The 19381-nt window shown below is 44.5% G+C and overlaps 1 protein-coding gene across 1 annotated transcript in view; it reads right to left on the reverse strand.

The window, feature by feature from the left end:
- Positions 1 to 19381, reverse strand: part of LOC140741791 (lysine-specific demethylase PHF2-like) — a 151353-nt gene that overhangs the window by 61181 nt on the left and 70791 nt on the right. Inside the window, 2 exon segments of the mRNA XM_073072181.1 lie at positions 2153 to 2313; positions 18466 to 18577. Of these exon segments, the coding sequence (XP_072928282.1) occupies positions 2153 to 2313; positions 18466 to 18577 (273 nt within the window).

Here is a 19381-nt window from a genome sequence, read left to right on the forward strand (position 1 = left end):
TGCCAGACGATCCTCATACAATAACCTTTTCATTCCTGGAATCATTCTCGTGAATCTTCTCTGAACCCTCTCCAATGTCAGCATATCCCTTCTAAAATAAGGAGCCCAAAACTTCACACAATACTCCAAGTGTGGTCTCATGAGTGCCCTATACAGCCTCAACATCACATCCCTGCTCTTATATTCTATAGAAATGAATGCCAACATTACATTCTCCTTCTTCATCACCAACTCAACCTGGAGGTTAACCTTCAGGATATCCTGCACAAGGACTCCCAAGTCCCTTTGCATCTCTGCACTTTGAATTCTCTCCCCAGCTAGGTAATAGTCTGCCCGTTTACTTCTTCCACCAAAGTGCATGACCATACACTTTCCAACATTGTATTTCATTTGCCACTTCTTTGACCATTCCCCTAAACTATCTAAAACCTCTCTGCAGGCTCTCTGGTTTCCTCAACACTATCCATTCCTCCACCTATCTTTGTATCATCGGCAAATTTAGCCACAAATCCATTAATCCCATAGTCCAAATCATTGACATACATCATAAAAAGCAGCAGTCCCAACACTGACCCCTGTGGAACTCCACTGGTAACCGGCAGCCAGCCAGAATAGGATCCCTTTATTCCCACTCTCTGTTTTCTGCCGATCAGCCAATGCTGCACCCATTCTAGTAACTGCCCTGTAATTCCATGGGCTCTTATCTTGCTAAGTAGCCACGTGCGGCACCTTGTCAAAGGCCTTCTGAAAATCCAAGTACACCACATCCACTGCATCTCCTTTGTCTACCCTGCTTGTAGGTTAGTCAGGCAGGATTTTCCTTTCAGGAAACCATGCTGGCTTTGGCCTATCTTGTCATGTGCCTCCAGGTATTCTGTAATCTCATCCCTAACAATCGATTCCAACAACTTTCCAACCACATGTCAGGCTAACAGGTCTGTAGTTTCCTTTCTGCTTCCTCCCACCCTTCTTAAATAGCTCGTAAGGCACAATCTGCCCTTGACAAAGCCATGCTGACTATCCCTAATCAGATTATGACTTTCCAAATATTCATAAATCCTGCCTCTCAGGATCTTCTCCAACAACTTGCCCAACACTGATGTAAGACTCACTGGTCTATAATTTCCTGGATTATCTCTACTCCCTTTCTTGAACAAGCAAACAATGTTTGCAAACTTCCAATCCTCTGGTACTTCCCCCGTACTTATTGATGATGCAAAGATCATCACCAGAGGCTCAGTAATCTCCTCCCTTGCTTCCCACAGTAGTCTGGGTTATATCTCGTCCAATCCTGGTAACCTATCTAACTTAATACCTTTCTTAATGTCTGTACACTCGTGTTCCAGTCCACTGTAAATCATAAATGCATAATAAACCCGGTATTACAGATTGAAGTATTTATTGAATGAAGTTCATGTAACTTTTTTTTAAAGCTGGTAAAGATATTGTGCAAAACATTTTCTGTAAACCTCAATTCTCACTGATGCGCACCTGCTAAAGAAATGGTTACATATAAGATATGAACCTGACCTAGCTACATCCCTTTCATTGTTAATGATACATTTCAGATTAAGGCCCATCTTATTTTAAAAAAATGATGATAAATAGAAGTTGAAAATTAAATGAAATTCAAATGCATCATGGTGGGGGGGGGGGGGGTTCTCATGTCAGAGAACTCAGAAAAAAAAACACGACAGACTTTGAACACCGTAAACCAGTGAGTTTCTTTGTTTATGTCTCCGAGTGACACCTCTCTGCCCCTTTATTAGGGAGAGAGACAGAGCCTGTGGTATGTCGAATTGTTAGGTGAACGATTATTTTTTGTTGTACTGCAGATCATGGTCTCTTTTGGGGGGCTTTGCTACTGCTTGCTTGGTGGGTGGAGGGTGCTGATGCTTTTTGCTGAGGGTTGGAAAGGGTTCATGCTTTGCTGCTGCTTGTGCATGAGGGGGCTTTGGGTTCTAATGTTTTTACTGTCATGCATGCTTTGGGGCACTCTTCTGTTTGTGAATGTCTGTGGAGAGTAAGAATTTCAGGTTGTATATTGTATACATTCTCTGATATTAAATGGAACTATTGAAATAATGAGTGAAATAACTGTTCTCATTTCCATCCACTGTTGTAAAAGGCAATATTTTATTTATTTACTTACCAACATAATTTTCAAGGTCACTAACAGAAAATGTAAGTGGTGGTAAACTTAAACCCAAGCCATCCTTCTTCGCAACTAAGATGGGCCCTGTAAATCCATTTTCTTCCAGATATCCCAAGGTCAGCTGAGTTCCAGTCAGCCTCTGAATAACTTCCTCTGCACTATGAAAAAAATACATGTACCTTTACATCAATGAAATAATTTCAACAATAACAACATTTAATAACAATTCCTTAATTAGATAATTCAGTTTTATACAGATAAGAAATGCATGTTTCGTCAGTTAAATTTTTTCCAATTAAGTTGTTTACAATAGACAATAGGTGCAGAAGTAGACCATTCGGCCCTTCGAGCCTGCACCGCCATTCTGAGATCATGGCTGATCATCTACTATCAATACCCGGTTCCTGCCTTGTCCCCATATCCCTTGATTTCCCTATCCATAAGATACCTATCTAGCTCCTTCTTGAAAGCGCATTGTCATATTTAAAATTTGTTGTTCAGCTGCATATACAAAATAATTGCTGTATAATTAGATGTTGCTCACCATTATTCATCATTATTTTGAATTAAATCTTCATTAGACATGTTCCTTGGACTGTAGACCAGATAGGAAAACCACATGGGAGCATTTTACACAAGCTTTAAACAGTATCACGTTCTTATCAAGTGATGGCATGCTGCCCACAGAATGGTATCATTCCCAGTTCAGCTTCTGAATGTCAGTACATTATGAAGATTCTGAATAATTCAACTACCAGTGGGTTTGAGATGAAGAGTGAGGAATGAATGCATGACCAGACACCGCATCAATCAAAAGACTGAGAACTTCGACTACACACCTTCATTTTACTTCATTCCAGCTTTTGCTGGGCGTATAATAGTGCACAATGGAATGCAAAGTTAAGGAGGAATTGCGAAGAGGATTGTACTATAATGGCTTACATCACAATGTCAAAGAATTCCTTTTGGGCCAAACAAAGAATTAGTTATGAAAATCATTAAAACTGTGGATGCTAGACATCTGAAACCAGAAAGTACTGGAAATGCTCAGCAGCTAGGGCAGCATTTGTGAAAAGAGAGACAGTAAGCAGTTTTAGGTCTGCGAACCCTCATCAGAAGACTGAGAATTAACTATGTACTGCATTTTTCCTTGATAAAATTGTTTCATTTTATTTTGAGATACAGCAGGGTAATAGCCTAATGAGCCCAACACCACCCAGTTACACCCATATGACTAAATAACTTGCTCATCTGTAAGTCTTTGAAAAACGGAAGAATATCTAGAGAGCCCAGAGGAAACCCACACAGTTATGGGGAGAACATACATACTCCTTATAGACAACAGCAGGACAGAACCTGGGTCACTGGCATTGGATTAGAGTTACGCTCTCCACTATGCTCACATACCGCCCACTAATATATTAAAGTGATTAATTATCCACATAATGCTGAAATGGAGATACCTTCTTCTCCATACAGCAGGAACTGAACAGTAAAATGCTACTGGTATTGTGCAACTGTTAAAATTGCATCATAACAAAACGGCAACAGATGTTATGTAACCATTTCAGAGAAATCCACAGACACATCATCCAGTTATTGATATTCTTAGCACAAGACAGTAATTATAATGGGAAATCTTTACAAAGGGAAACATTTCAGAAACATGAATACACACCAGACTTCCTTCAGTTTTGTTCACATATGAAAATGCTGAGCTCATCTCATGCAAGAATTGGAGCAATTATATTTATATGCAAAATAACAATCAGTCCCTATTACTAGTTGAACTTATCTACCTTTGAAAGGGAAATGTACATTACTCATTACCAATGAGTACTGTTGCAGTGTAGGGTAATGCAGTCAGTGGAAATGTACATAATTCACAACCACTGACATTGAGTTGCGGTTCACTTTAAGAGGCTGGTCTGACATGATGATGTATTTACGTAAAATACTGATTCCTCACTTTTTGTTCAGTGTATGATATATGAGTTGTTATTTTTGTTCTTAAACATAAAATACCTCACATCATTTTATTTGGGGAAAACTTACATTGGCAACCCTTGCAGAGTTGTTGAACACATCGGCCAACACAGTTGCTTTGAAGCTGTTGGAGTTTTGGGAGCAAAATGCCGTTGCTCTGTTTGTGCAAGCTGAGACCCAATTCACGCTGTGAGAAATCGCTGCCGACAACACCAGGTTCTACTATGTGGTAGTATCTCTTGGCAACTCCATGGCTGCGGGGTAGTGAGTCAACATGAACAACTATCTGAAAACGATAAATACCGATCACTGAAAACTCACCTTTTACAGACTTGTGGACAATTGAAGTCTGAGCACGCCAAACAGTTCCTCTCCTTGCCCAGCCTCAGCAATGCTAAGCTATCAGAGATAATGGGCCATATGCCGCCTCTCCTGAGAAATCACCATCCTTGTTTTATTTTTAAAGAACTCTTCATGTTTGATCAAGTTCGCATAGCCCTCACTAATGCACCCATGACAGTCTACAGGGAACTTGCTAAAAGGACTGATAGTCTACAGGCAGCAGTGAATCATTCCTCCTCCTTTCCCTACCTCAATAAAGCCTGGTCAGCAAAGCCCCCAACATAAGGATGACCATGGTTGCAAACCAGACAATGCCAGACTTGTGTTTTTACCACGGTCATTTTGGTGCAGACCTCCTTGCAGCTTCGACAGTGCCAGCGGTCTGTGAACACCATGGGTTCCAGTTGTCTACTATTCATTACAGATACCATTTCAGAGCGACACTCCCTGGTGTGCCACAGGTGCCCACGTGTGTATGCTGCCAGCATCGCCTACTGATGAGAAGGCAAAGAGAGACAAAACCATGCTGGAGGATGCCAACAGCAGCAGGATCCAGACTTACAATGGGTGACGATCTGCTTCAGTGGACGACGATAAACTTGAAACTTTGTCCTGGCTAAAGTGGCTAGACCTCTGCTCAGCGCAGATTTCTTGTGTACCCAAGGACTGTTAGTCGATCTTAAGAACTGCCAGCTTATGGATATCAAGGACTTTGAGTCATTACCCTACTCCCCAGTAAGTTCCCAACAACGACTCCGTCAAGCACAAGCACATGCGAGTTTACTCGACTGCTAGGTGAATTCCCAAACCTCACCAAGCCCACATTCTCCACTAGACACAAAAGATGGGGTCCAGCACCATATTTTTACAGCTGGCCCGCCAGCCCATGCCTGCACACGTGGACTGGACCCAGAAAAGCTGGCAACCACAAAGGCTGAGTTTGCCAACATGATAAAACTTGGCATTGTACACCAGTTGAATGACCCCTGGACTTCACCCCTCTATATGGTCCCCAGGTCCACTGGTGGTTGCCAACCATGTGGCGATTACAGACGCCTTGACAAGGTCACAACCCCTGATCATTACCCGGTCCCACACATCCAAGATTTTTTGGCACGTTTAGCCGGAAAGTTAATTTTTTTCAAAGTTGATCTAGTTAAGAAATGTTAAAACAAGAGCTATGAGATTACACAGTCAGCTACTGTGTCACTTGCTCATGGGAAGAGAGTTGAGGCTGCTGAAGAGATCCTAGATGTCAGCCCTATATTGCAATACAGACAAGGGGGAACCACTTGGGTTAGGATCAGGTTTAGTGTGGTGGTGGTACTGTGGGATGGGGGCTGTGTGAAATTGATGGCAGAGGGAGGGAAGCTATAGAAAAAAGACTATGAGAAAGAATAACTCCTCCCCCATCCACCCTTCAAGCCTTTTCTGCTCACTTTGACTGACAGAACATGGAGACACAAACCCCCACATCCCTGAGGACCCTATGAAACTCATGTGAGAGCATCTCTTAGAAGAGCGAATCCACAGAAAACATCTGACCTAGATGGAGTGCGACCAATTACTGAAGACCTGTGCCACCATCTTCAAACTCTTTCTTCAGCAATCTGAGATCCATACCTGCTTCAAGCAGGCTTTAATCATATCAGTGTCCAAGAAAAACATGGTAACCTGCCTCAATGACAGGGGTTTCCCTTCCTCCACCATCAATGCTGCAAGAAGCTTCCCCTCCTCCACCATCAACGTTGCCCTCAACAGCACTGTTTCACGCATGTCTGCTCTCACCCCGTCCTCCTGCCACCCCACCAGGGATAGGGTTCCTCTTGTCCTCACCCACCACCCTACCAGCCTCTGTGTCCAGCACATAATTCTCCAAATCTGCCGCCATCTCCAATGGGACCCCCACCATCAAGCAAATCTTCCACTCCCCCCCCCCACCCACCACTTTCTGCGAGGTGAGGCAACACTGTCAAAAGAAGCCGGATTTCCCAGTGGCCACCTATTTTAATTCCACTTCCCATTCCCATTCCAATATGTCAACCCATGGCCTCCTCTACTATCACAATAAGGCCGCACTCAGGTTGGAGGAACTACACCTTATATTCCTTCTGGGTAGCCTCCAATCTTTTGGCATAAACATCGGTTTTTCAAACTTCCAGTAATACCACCCCCCCCCCCCCCCCACTCTCCTTCCCCATTCCTCATCTCCTTTTCCCTCTCTCACCTCATCTCCTTGCCCGCCCATCACTTCCCTCTGGTGCTCTTCCCCGCTTTTCTTTCTTCTATGGACTTCTATCCTCCCCTATTAGATTACCCCCTTCTCCAGCCCTGTATCTCTTTCACCAATCAACTTTCCAGCTCTCTGCTTCACCTCCCCCCTCCCTGTTTCACCTAGCACTTGTGTTTCTACCTCCCCTTACGCCACCTTTTAAATCTACTCATCTTTTTACCCAACAGTCCTGCTGAAGGGTCATGGCCTGAAACATCAATAATACTCTCTCCCATAGATGCTGCCTGGCCTGCTGAGTTCCTCCAGCTTTTTGTTTGTGTTGCTCAGTGACTACTGTCCAGTTGCACTGTGGTGAAGTGCCTTGAAAGGTTAGTGATGAAGCACATCAATTCTTGTCTGAGGAGTGACTTGGATCCGCTCCAATTAGCCTACCGCCACAACAGGTCAACAGCAGATGCCTTTTCAATGACTCTTCACTCAGCTCTGGAACATCTGGACAATGAAGATGCATGCATCAGAAGGCTCTTTATTGACCACATCTCTGCATTCAACACTATTATCCCACTGAAACTCATCACAAAGCTCCAAGATCTGGGCTTCAATACCTCCCTGTGTAACTGGACCCTCTATTTCTTCACTTGCAGACCACAGACAGTATGGACGGGCAACAACATCTCCTCCACGTTCATGATCAGCGCAGGTGAGCCACAAGGCTGTGTGCTGTCTACTGTACTCACTTTATACTTATGACTGAGAGGCCAAGTATAGCTCCAGAGCCACATTTAAGCTTCCTGGCAATACCACAGTTGTTGGCCAAATCAAAGCTGGTGATGAGTCAGCTTATAGAATGGAGATTGAAAATCTGGTTGAATGGTGCCATAGCAACCACTTCTTACTCAACACCAGCAAAACCACAAAAGCTGATTATTAACTTCAGGAGGAAGAAGCTATATAGGTCGATGAGCAGGCGGCAATGAGGGGATCAGAGATGAAAAGCTTTAAACTCCTTGGCATTATCATATCAGAATATCTATCCTGGTACCAGCACTTAAGTGCCATTACAAAAAAAGCACGCAGCACCTCAACTTATTTAGATGCATGTGTATATTCGGCAAATCACTAAACACTTCGACAAATTTCTGAAGATGCACAATGCAGAGTGCCCTAACTGGATGCATCATGGCCTGGTACGAAAGCACCACGGCCCAGGAACAAAAAAAAAACTACAGGAAGTGCTGGATATAGCCCAGTCCATCACAGGCAAAGCCCGCTCCACCACTGAGCGCATTTACATGGAGCAATGCCACAAGAAAGCAACATCCATCATCACAGACCACCACCATCCAGGTCACGCACTCTTCTCACTACTACCATTGGGCAGGAGGTACAGGAGCTTTTAGTTCCACACCACCAGATCCAAGAACATGGATTACCCCTCAAACACATCAGGCTCCTAAACCAGTGTGGATAACTTCATTCACCACAAATCTGAATTGAATATCCATCTTACTGAGTCACTTTACAACCCATGTTCTCAGTGTTATATTTTATTTGCACAATGTCTTTGGCACATTGGTTGGTTGTCAATCTTAATGTACAGCTTTGCATAAATTCTGTTGTATTTCTTTTTTCATGTAAATGCCCAGTGGAAAATGAATCTCAAGGTAGTATATGGTAACATATATGCAATTTGATAATAAATTTTACATTGACTTTAACCCTTAACAAAAGCTGATCACATCCTATGCTGCAGGTGGTCCCAGGTCACCCTTTGTAGCGACAGCAATTGGGACCATATGTGTGAACTGGCAACATCAATTCAGAGATGCTTAAAGCCGTGATCAGAAATTGGATAAGACTCACTGAATAGACACCACATTTTGCCTTAACATCAAGCCAGGTGTCACTAAACGAAAACTGCAATTGAGTGGTTTCCTCCCTTTAAGTGTTAAGACCCAACCTGTGTAATTAAGCGGGCAGCTGCTGCATTGTGCAGGCTCACTCATGGGAAGCGAGTCAGTGCTCTCTGAACGGCAGCCAGATGGAGACGCTCCGGGAAACACAGAGCAGACCAATCGTGTCATGGCTAGCCTCAGCACACCACAGGCGGAGACAGCATCTGGACCACAGACTGAGGCGTGTGTGAGGTGGAGGTAGTGGTGCTCTGATCTTTCAATTGATGCTCAGGGCTGCTTATATTAAGACCTTTCATACATTACAACTGGTAACACATATAAAATAATAGCAGCATTCCAGCAAGCAACCTTTAAGTCATGCACGGTACACTGCGTCAGAGTAATTTGTACCTCTATATATTGACGGTCATGATCTCTTACACCAGTAACCATTGGTCAGTAATTAATGTTCATGACATGCAATGATGGGGAATGATGTGTACAATTGTTCTTACACCCAGCAACCCAGGGCATATTGAAAATCTGGACTCCAGCGCCATCACCGCGGGTTCCAACGGCCATGGACAGCTTCAAAGCGATTGCGCAACCACCGACTGCGACTCCAGCCTTGAACTCCAGGCCGGGTCTTCACATGCTGCGATTGTGACTCCCGTCTCCCCTTCCCCCACCACCACTCTGCAATCCCTCTCCCTCAGATCCCATCGTCAGCTCTTGGGCCCTCAGAGGCCCAACCCTTCCCTCTCCACTGACACTACCAGCCTCCCTCCCCCCTCCGATCCCATCTCTCATCCGTGCCGGGTCTTTACCATTCCCTCCGACCTTCACCTCTCTGAGGCACAGCGCTCTGTCCTCAGTAAGGACCTCAGCTTTGTCCCCCTTCGCCCACACCTCAGCGAGTTCCGCGTACGCCATGACACTGAACTCTTCTTCCGCTGGCTCCATCTCTGAGCTTACTTCTTTGGCAAGGACTCTCCTACCCCCACCAATGACCCCTTCTCCCGTCTTCAACCCTCCTCCTCTTCATGGACACCCTGCTCTGGTCTTCTGCCTGCTCTGGATCTCTTTATTGCTAATTGCTGATGGGACATCAACCGTCTCGACTTCACCACACCCTGTTCCAATTCCAACCTAACTCCTTCCGTATGCTCTGCTCTCCGCTCCCTCCGCACCAATCCCAACCTTACTATAAATCCCGCTGATAATAAGGGGGGAGCTGTTGTAGTCTGGCGTACTGACCTCTACCTGGCCAAGGGACAGCGACAACTCTCTGATACTTCCTCTTATTTACCCCTTGATCATGACCCCATTAAGGAGCACCAGGCCGTTGTCTCCTATACCATCACCAACCTTATCAGCTCTGGGGATCTCCCATCCACTGCCACCAACCTCATAGTTCCCACACCCTGCACTTCCCATTTCTACCTCCTACCCAAGATCCACAAACCTGCCTGTCCAGGTAGACCTATTGTCTCAGCTTGCTCCTGCCCCACTGAACTCATTTCTGCATACCTTGACACTGTCTTATCCCCCCTTGATCAATCTCTTCCCACCTATGTTCATGACACTTCTCATGCTTTGAATTTTTTCAATGATTTTAAGTTCCCTGGCCCCCACCGCCTTATTTTCACCATGGACGTCCAGTCCCTATATACCTCCATCCCCCACCGAGATGGTCTCGAAGGACTTCGCTTCTTTTTGGATTCCAGGCCTAACCAATTCCCCTCTACCACCACTCTCCTCCATCTAGCGGAATTAGTTCTTACTCTCAATAATTTCTCCTTTGGCTCCTCCCACTTCCTCCAAACCAAGGGTGTAGCCATGGGCACCCGTATGGGTCCCATTTATGCCTGCCTTTTTGTTGGCTTTGTGGAACAGTCCATGTTCCAAGTCTATACGGGTATCTGCCCCCTCTTTTCCTTCGCTACATCGACAACTGCATTGGCACTGCCTCCTGCACGCATGCTGAGCTCGTCGACTTCATTAACTTTGCCTCCAACTTTCACCCTGCCCTCAAATTTACCTGGTCCATTTCCAACACCTCCCTCCCCTTTCTTGATCTTTCTGTCTCCATCTCTGGAGACGGCTTATCTACTGATATCTACTATAAGCCTACAGACTCTCACAGCTACCTGGACTATTCCTCTTCCCACCCTGTCTCTTGCAAAAATGCCATCCCCTTCTCCGCCGCATCTGCTCTCAGGATGAGGCTTTTCATTCCAGGACGAAGGGGCTTTTTTAAACAAAGGGGCTTCCCTTCTTCCACCATCAATTCTGCTCTCAAACGCATCTCTCCCATTTCCCGCACATCTGCCCTCACCCCATCTGCCCGACACCCCACTCGGGATAGGGTTCCCCTTGTCCTCACCTACCACCCCACCAGCCTCCAGGTCCAACGTATAATTCTCTGTAACTTCCGCCACCTCCAACGGGATCCCACTACCAAGCACATCTTTCCCTCCCCCCTTTTCTGCTTTCCGCAGGGATCGCTCCCTACACGACTCCCTTGTCCACTCGTCCCCCCCATCCCTTCCCACCGATCTCCCTCCTGGCACTTATCCTTGTAAGCAGAACAAGTGCTACACCTACCCTTACACTTCCTCCCTCACCACCATTCAGGGCCCCAGACAGTCCTTCCAGGTGAGGCGACACTTCACCTGTGAGTCGGCTGGTGTGGTATACTGCATCCGGTGCACCCGGTGTGGCCTTTTATATATTGGTGAGACCCGACGCAGACTGGGAGACCGTTTCGCTGAACACCTACGCTCTGTCCGCCAGAGAAAGCAGGATCTCCCAGTGGCCACACATTTTAATTCCACGTCCCATTCCCATTCTGATATGTCTATCCATGGCCTCCTCTATTGTCAAAATGAATCCAAACTCAGGTTGGAGGAACAATACCTTATATACCGGCTGGGTAGCCTCCAACCTGATGGCATGAACATTGACTTCTCTAACTTCCGTTAATGCCCCTCCTCCCCTTCTTACCCCATCCCTGACATATTTAGTTGTTTGCCTGTTCTCCATCTCTCTCTGGTGCTTCTCCCCCCTCCTTTCTTTCTCCCGAGGCCTCCCGTCTCATGATCTTTTCCCTTTTTCACCAATCATCTTTCCAGCTCTTAGCTTCATCCCACCCACTCCGGTCTTCTGCTATGATTTCGGATTTCCCACTCCCACCACTACTTTCAAATCTCTTATTATCTTTCCTTTCGGTTAGTCCTGACGAAGGGTCTCGGCCCGAAACGTCGACAGTGCTTCTCCTATAGATGCTGCCTGGCCTGCTGTGTTCCACCAGCATTTTGTGAGTGTTGTTGTTCTTACACTAGTTCATTTTCCAAGATCCTATTTTTCATGAGCTCTGTCTGCCATCACACATGTACACAAACCACACCATATCAGCACCAGCACAAAATCTGAGCAATAATATCCCTCAATCACCACTCCCACCTAACCAACACACATAAAATGCTGGAGGAACTCCACGGGTCGGACAGCATCTATGGAAATGAATAAGCAGTCAGTGTTTCAGGCCAAGACCCTTTTCAGGACTGGAAAGGAAGGGGGAAGACCCCCAGAATAAAAAAGGTGGGAGGACGGGAAGAAGAATAGCTAAAAGGTGATAGATGAAGCCAGGTGGGTAGGAAAAATAAAGGGCTGGAGAGGAAGGAATCTGATAGGAGAGTGGACCATAGGACAAAGAGAAGGATGAGGAACTCAAGGGGAGGGGATAAGCAGATGAAAAAGTGTAACAGGCTAGAGCAGGGAATAGAAGAAGAGGGAAGAGGAGAGGGATTTTTTTTTAACTGGAAGGAGAAATTGATATTCATACCATCAAGATGGAGGCTGCCCAGACGGAATACAAGGTGTTGCTCCACCACCCTGATCGTGGCACAGGGGAGGCCATGGACCAACATGTCAGAATGGGAATGGGAATTAAAACCTTTGGCCAACTACATTCCCACCCAGCATTCATATGCCTCACTACACACATACATGTATTCACCATGCTTCCAATAATCTCTCACATATTTTGCAACTTACACAGTCTAAGAGAGTCAACATCACAAGGAAACACCCTCATTAGCTCACTTCTTCTCCTTCTCCTCTGCAGAAAAGGTTTACCGGGATATTGCCAGCACTTGGGGACCCGAGTTACAAGTTGAGTTTGCACTGACTAAGACTTTATTCCCTGGGATGTAGGAGATGAAAGGATGCCCTGATAGATGTATACAGGACCATGAGCAGCTTGGACAGGATGAAAGCATATGGTCATTTTTTGCCTGAGAAGATGTGCTTAAAAACAAGGGGGCATTGGTTTAAGATTGGAGGTGAGAGATTTAAAAGGGACTTCAGGGGCAGCTCCTTCACAGAAACGAGGTGCATATTTGGAACGAGTTGCCAAAGATAGTGGTTGAGACAGGCACTAGGCAACATTTAAAAGAACACTAGACAAGGGCATGGATAGGAGAGGAGACTAGCTCGCTGGGCAACACTCTCAGCAGGACCGAGTTGGGTCGAAGGGCCTGTATAGCACTGCGGTTCTTTCATAGAAAAGATTCCAGATAATTTACAATTACTAACAGCCGATTTGCAGTGACAGCCAGCGCACCTGTAGGTGTAGGCACTGATGGTCGTAGTATCAGCCACATTGAGACTGTGGTTGGAAGGTGCTGATAAACTCACACCCCTCACACTCCACACTCATTGGCGTCACAGATCTAAACAGCCTAAGCTCCTCATCACTCGCAGAGCTACGAGGAGTGAGATCTCAGCTTCCTTTGCCGCATAAGCAGAAACCACGCAACATACAGGCCACACTGCAGAAGATCTGCTCTGCAGCCTCTACCTCTGACCATGCCAGGTGTCATGCTGACACTGGATTCTTACGTTCAAAGAGGCTTTAAAAAAATGTTCTAGCTCCCTGACAGTCTGTTTTCCAACCACCAGATTAATATGATTGCAGATGGCCTGCTCTAGGGGAGGAAGGGAGACTTGTGGAGCATGAATCTGTGCTCCTCCTTCAAAATCGCAGCATTCACATTCCTGCCATTGCCACTTGACCCAGTCAGACATCGTTCACAGTGAGTTAATGCAGGCAGCTGCGGAGGTTCTGGCTGCACTTTAGTCCCACGCTCCTCACACACGGGCACCCAGTGAGAAGGGTCTCCTGGTGGGCTTGGTCCTGGGCCTGGCCGAGATGGCCACTCACGGGTCTAAGTAGCGGAAAGTGGAGGGCACTGTCTGGGCCGACTGCCTGCCCCTTTTCCGAGGATATGTTCATGCCCGGCTGTCTTTGGAGAGGGTGCACAAGGTCAGAATGGGTACAGTGGGGGACTTCCAGGAGCAGTGGGCCCCACAGGACTGTATTATAGACGGTAGTAACCATATTCTAATCTGAGTATTAAATGTCTGTACCTTGTGTATATGTGATGTAAATAAACTTCTATAGTTTTGTTAAAAAAAATACAAAACTGGCCCATTCAGGTGTAGCTTGGCTCACAGCCACACATCATGTGCAAATAGCTTTTGCCTTTTGAAACCTCAGCAACAATTGCTCAAGGAGGAAGAACAAGGCAGGTATTAACTCTTTAATGCCCTCTCTCAGTGTGCGCTCAGAGCTTACCAAACCTTATGGTTCTGCTGAGGACGGCACTCCTCCAAATCATGGCTCAAACAAAGCGACAGCACCCAGCACGGCTTGGCAGCATTGCAGTATAACCTTCCATCGGCTTATACATCCACACCTGCCATCTCCATTAAAGATGGTCCTAACATCTTTCCTTGCTAATCAGCAGCGTTACTCTGAGGACCAACATCAAGCAGAAACTCATTTGAACCAGGCACGGAGTTTAATGAATGGGAGATCCCCACACAAAGGTAGTTCAGAAGCTCACCAGATATTTTCCAAACTCTCAATATTTCACGCATGTGCAGATGAACACACTCTGATCATCAGCTCATGCACAAGCACATGGGAAACCGTCGGCAATTCTGAAACGGGCTTGACTTATCATTTCATAGAGCACTTCAACCTTCTGCAAGAAATAACGAGCTAACTGTGTACTTTTTGGTATCCCACACATGCTTTCAATGCAGTATTGTTGAATTTTAGTATTGTCGGGATAGTAAATATCTTTCACATGCAGGTGACAGCAATACAAAGTCAGCCTGTCTGCAGATCAGAAAATCATCCTTAACAGCAAACTTCTCAATCTGGTGGTAGAGATAATACATTTTTGAATCAAGCGGGTCTTTGCTTTTTTTGGCTCCATGTTTTTTTTGCTGTGTATTTAACGTCAAAGTGCAGAAGTACTCAATAACTTCCTTTAACCTTCAAAATGGCATTCTGTTTAAAAATAAAAGGTTTATTGCATTAAGTAGATTCCCTAACCCTAACCCTTCTCCATGGTATATATGAGTTTGTTGAAAAGTACTTGGAAACTTTCAAGCTCAATGTTTGTTAACACCACGCTGAATAAATTTGTTAAGCTATCAGATGTGTGGAATTGGCACAATTTGATGCACTTCAGAGGGCAAGGCAGTCCTGAAGAAATATCATCTGCTGTTATCACCCGACAACTCTATTTGAACTCCAATAAAAAAAAACCAAAACTGTTAAGAAAAGGTGAGAAATGTGAAGTTTAAATATGGTGGTGAACTTATTCATCGTCAGTTAGAAATTTTTCACATCAACACACAGAAAGCTGAAGGAACTCAGCAGAAAGAAAGCCAGAATAGAAAATTGGAGGGAAGGGACAGAACAAGAGCTGGCAGGGGATAGGTGGATAATGAAACCTGATAGGAAAGAAAGATGGACCATGGAATCGAGAGGAAGGTGGGCAGAGCAGTTGAAAGTCAGGGGAGAGATGAACCACTGGGAGGATGGGCAGACCGTTAAGGTACAGGAGTGGAAAGTGTTGGAAGAATTGGGCAGATCAGGAGGTTAAAAAAAGGGGCAAAAGGTAAGAAGTTCACCTAAGTTGTAGAATTCAATGTTCAGCCATTTGGGAATCTGACAGGAGAAGAAGGTTCCTTTTCTCCACCCAACCTTGGCACTCTCCCCTTCCCCGTCTGCCCATCACCCCTCTTCACCTTGCTCCACCCCATTCCTGCCACCGTTTTATACTGCCTATACCCCTTTTTCTATCAGTTCAGTTGAATAGTCCTGACCCGAAATGTCAAATGTCCATTTCACATTGCAGATACTATGTAACCTGCTGAGCTCCCCCGGGCATTTTGTGTGTTGCTCCAGGTTCCAGCATCTTCAAACTCTTTGAAATTACCAGCAACATCGAGCTTGCATTTTAATTAGTAACCTCCTGAAGAGCTAACGCTACAGACCAACTCATCTGACCTTTACGGCAGCAGGTACAACCACAACCCCTACCACTGGGCCTCCATGCCAAAGCCCTAATGGGATTCATCAGTCCTCATTGACAAAACCTGCACTGCCCTGGCCTTATAACCACTTGTGGGAGGTCACAGGGGCAAGTCTTCACTCGCTCTGATGGTATCAGCCTTAAAGAGAAGAACACACAATTTTATTCCCTGTTTGTTAAGTCTTTCTTTAAGTTCTCGAATGAAATAAAAAGGAGAACGTTGATGGGCAGCGGGGTAGCACAGCAGTAAGCCCAATGCTATCACAGCGCCAGTGATCAGTGTTCAATTCCGTCACTGTCTGTATGTTCTGCAGGGTTTCCTCTGGATATTCCAGCCTTCTCGCACATGTGGATTAGGGTTAATAAACTGCAGGCATGCTATGTCGTTTTGAAAGCATGGCAACACTTGCAGCACATTTTGAGACTGCGCGGTCGTTGATGCATTTTACTGCATGTTTCGATGCACATGAGACAAACAAAGCTAATCTAGTAAGGCTCTACAGGTTAACAGAATTATCAGTTACACTTCAGAGAAGTATCCTTTCCTTCAAACTCAGTGGCACCAATGATCTTCCAATTGTAGCACAGATCAGGAACAGAAATACATGGAAAAGCAGGAGAAAGAGGAAATGGAGGGGAGGAAACAAACTAATTCACCCTTTTCTTCTGTGTGATGTCACAGGTAGATAGGGTAGTTAAGAAAGCTTATGGGGTGTTAGCTTTCATAAGTCGAGGGACAGAGTTTAAGAGACGCAATGTAATGATGCAGCTCTATAAAACTCTAGTTAGGCTACACTTGGAGTACTGTGTCCAGTTCTGGTCGCCTCAGTATAGGAAGGATGTGGAAACATTGGAAAGGGTACAGAGGAGATATACCAGGATGCTGCCTGGTTTAGAGAGTATGGATTATGATCAGAGATTAAGGGAGCTAGGGCTTTACTCTTTGGAGAGAAGGAGGATGAGAGGAGACATGATAGAGGTGTACAAGATATTAAGAGGAACAGACAGAGTGGATAGCCAGCGCCTCTTCTCCAGGGCACCACTGCTCAATACAAGAGGACATGGCTTTAAGGTAAGGGGAGGGAAGTTCAAGGGGGATATTAGAGGAAGGTTTTTCACTCAGAGAGTGGTTGGTGCGTGGAATGCATTGCCTGAGTCAGTGGTGGAGGCAGATACACTAGTGAAGTTTAAGAGACTACTAGACAGGTATATGGAGGAATTTAAGGTGGGGGGTTATATGGGAGGCAGGGATTGAGGGTCGGCACAACATTGTGGGCCAAAGGGCCTGTAATGTGCTGTACTATTCTATGTTCTATGTTCATTAAGAACTAATTCAAACACAATATTAATCTCAAACTTAATTTTTCCTTCACAAACAGCTCCAAACTTTTGTGACCCAGTACTGTAGCACTCACTTGGCCAGAGTGCAAAAACTGCCACAAAGATAAACAACTTGAAACAAAAGTTATAAATTAAAATTACAACATACTGCATATTAATATAAAGTAATTATAGTAACACACACAAAATGCAGGAGGAACTCAGCAGTTCAGGCAGCATCTCGGGAATTGAATAAACTGTCGATGTTTCGGGCTTCATCAGGACTGATAAAATTATCAATTTACCTTTGTTTCTTTATATTCCTCTGCATTGCAAACCTAATACTTGTAGTATGGGTAGTGGGAGGCCATTAACTTTCAGTATATGTGACTGTAGCAAGGTCAGGAGAGCAACTTCAAACCTAAAGGGAATTAATGCAGCTTGCCAATTCTTTTTTTCTTAACTTTTCAAAACTTGTTTTCTCCCACGCTGCACCAATCTCAGCTGTTCCCAGGTAAAAACCACTTCCTACTTATCTATCATCACCTACTCCAGTAACAAGGCACCTCTCTGCTAAACATGTTTACCTTTTAGCAATGGCTCTAGCCTTGACAACAGCTTAAACAGTTACAGTATATACTGCCAATCAGTTTGGTGGCTATTACTAAATGGATGCAAAAATCACTACAATGAGAAGGCAACGTATCTGAGATGCCGTCTATGTAACATCACACATCAGCCTCTTCAGGCCCATGTCAGGGTTACCCCTTCTACATTCTTAAGTTGAATACATTCAATTGTTTTAAAGTATTAATCATTTGAAAGTTAAATTAGCCTACTATACAAATGTAACTTAAGGAAATTGCATTCTTTCAACCAGACTATATGCAATTTTATTTGGATTAATTTAAATTCACACATCTGCAATAATTATGACAAGTTGATCATTGTATGTTGGTGGAGATGCATAACAATAAACGAACAGATGTATTAATTCCATAAACATAGAGATTTCAACTTCAGGAATATCAGTGTCTCAAATTTCCCAGTTTAATCAACGAGTGCTCACTTGAGTGGAAAGAAAAGGGACTTTTAACTGATAGTGTATTTTTTATCATCTCAAGAGAAGCTGCTTACCTGGGGAAGGTTCGACTTCGAAGCTCTTTTATGAACACCTGGCTTCCATTCTGGACCGGTCGTATGACATCCACCGTATGTATGGGTTCATATTTCTGCCTCTTCTTTTTCACTAGGAAGTATAAAATACACAAATACTGCATTTGACATGGATTAGCAATAAAACATATCAATGTTCTAACAGCCTTTATGAAGGCAATATGAAGAGAAAGAACTCATGGGGAAAATCATCAGACAAATGTTTTTGGTAAGTGCGCCTTGCGCCCTCAGGGCATCCCAAGGCACGTGCAATCAATATAGTTATTATTGTAATGTAGGAATTAGAGCTCAGGTGAAGATCCCACCAACAATTAAATTAATGATCAGAATCTCTGCTTTAGGCTTAGGTTGATTTATATATGAGAATCCTTTGTCTTCAAAATTGCCTCAGACTCATTACTCCACTTGACACGGAGAGAGGTGACTCAGTGTGCAGTCTCATCTAAATGGCAGAACCCCTAACAGTGCAGCCCTTTGTTAGAACAACACTGAACCTAGAGACAAAGTTAAACAATTAACTTTCTGAACAATCATTAGAAGTTTTCTTTTAATGCATTTTAGGAATTAGTCTTTGCATTACATTCTTTTTGTCTTAAGTAGACTCCATAGTAATTACATGGTGATTATCTGATGCTCTTTTCACTTCACGGTAACTCTAATTAAATTATTGCTCACTTCTTTGACATTTATCCTATTGAGACTTTATATGCAACTGTGAAACTGATTCTTTACATTCCTACACAGTCTGAAGTAACTTCGACATTGAGAACACCTACCCAACCTGATGCTGCGTCCATGCTGGAAGATATGAAAATACACGTGAGCCAGATTTCAGCTTTACTTGTGGACATGGGCTGTTATATGGTCTAATCACAGA

This window comes from Hemitrygon akajei, chromosome 19 (assembly GCF_048418815.1).
Source record: "Hemitrygon akajei chromosome 19, sHemAka1.3, whole genome shotgun sequence".
Classification (NCBI taxonomy): Eukaryota; Metazoa; Chordata; class Chondrichthyes; order Myliobatiformes; family Dasyatidae; genus Hemitrygon; species Hemitrygon akajei.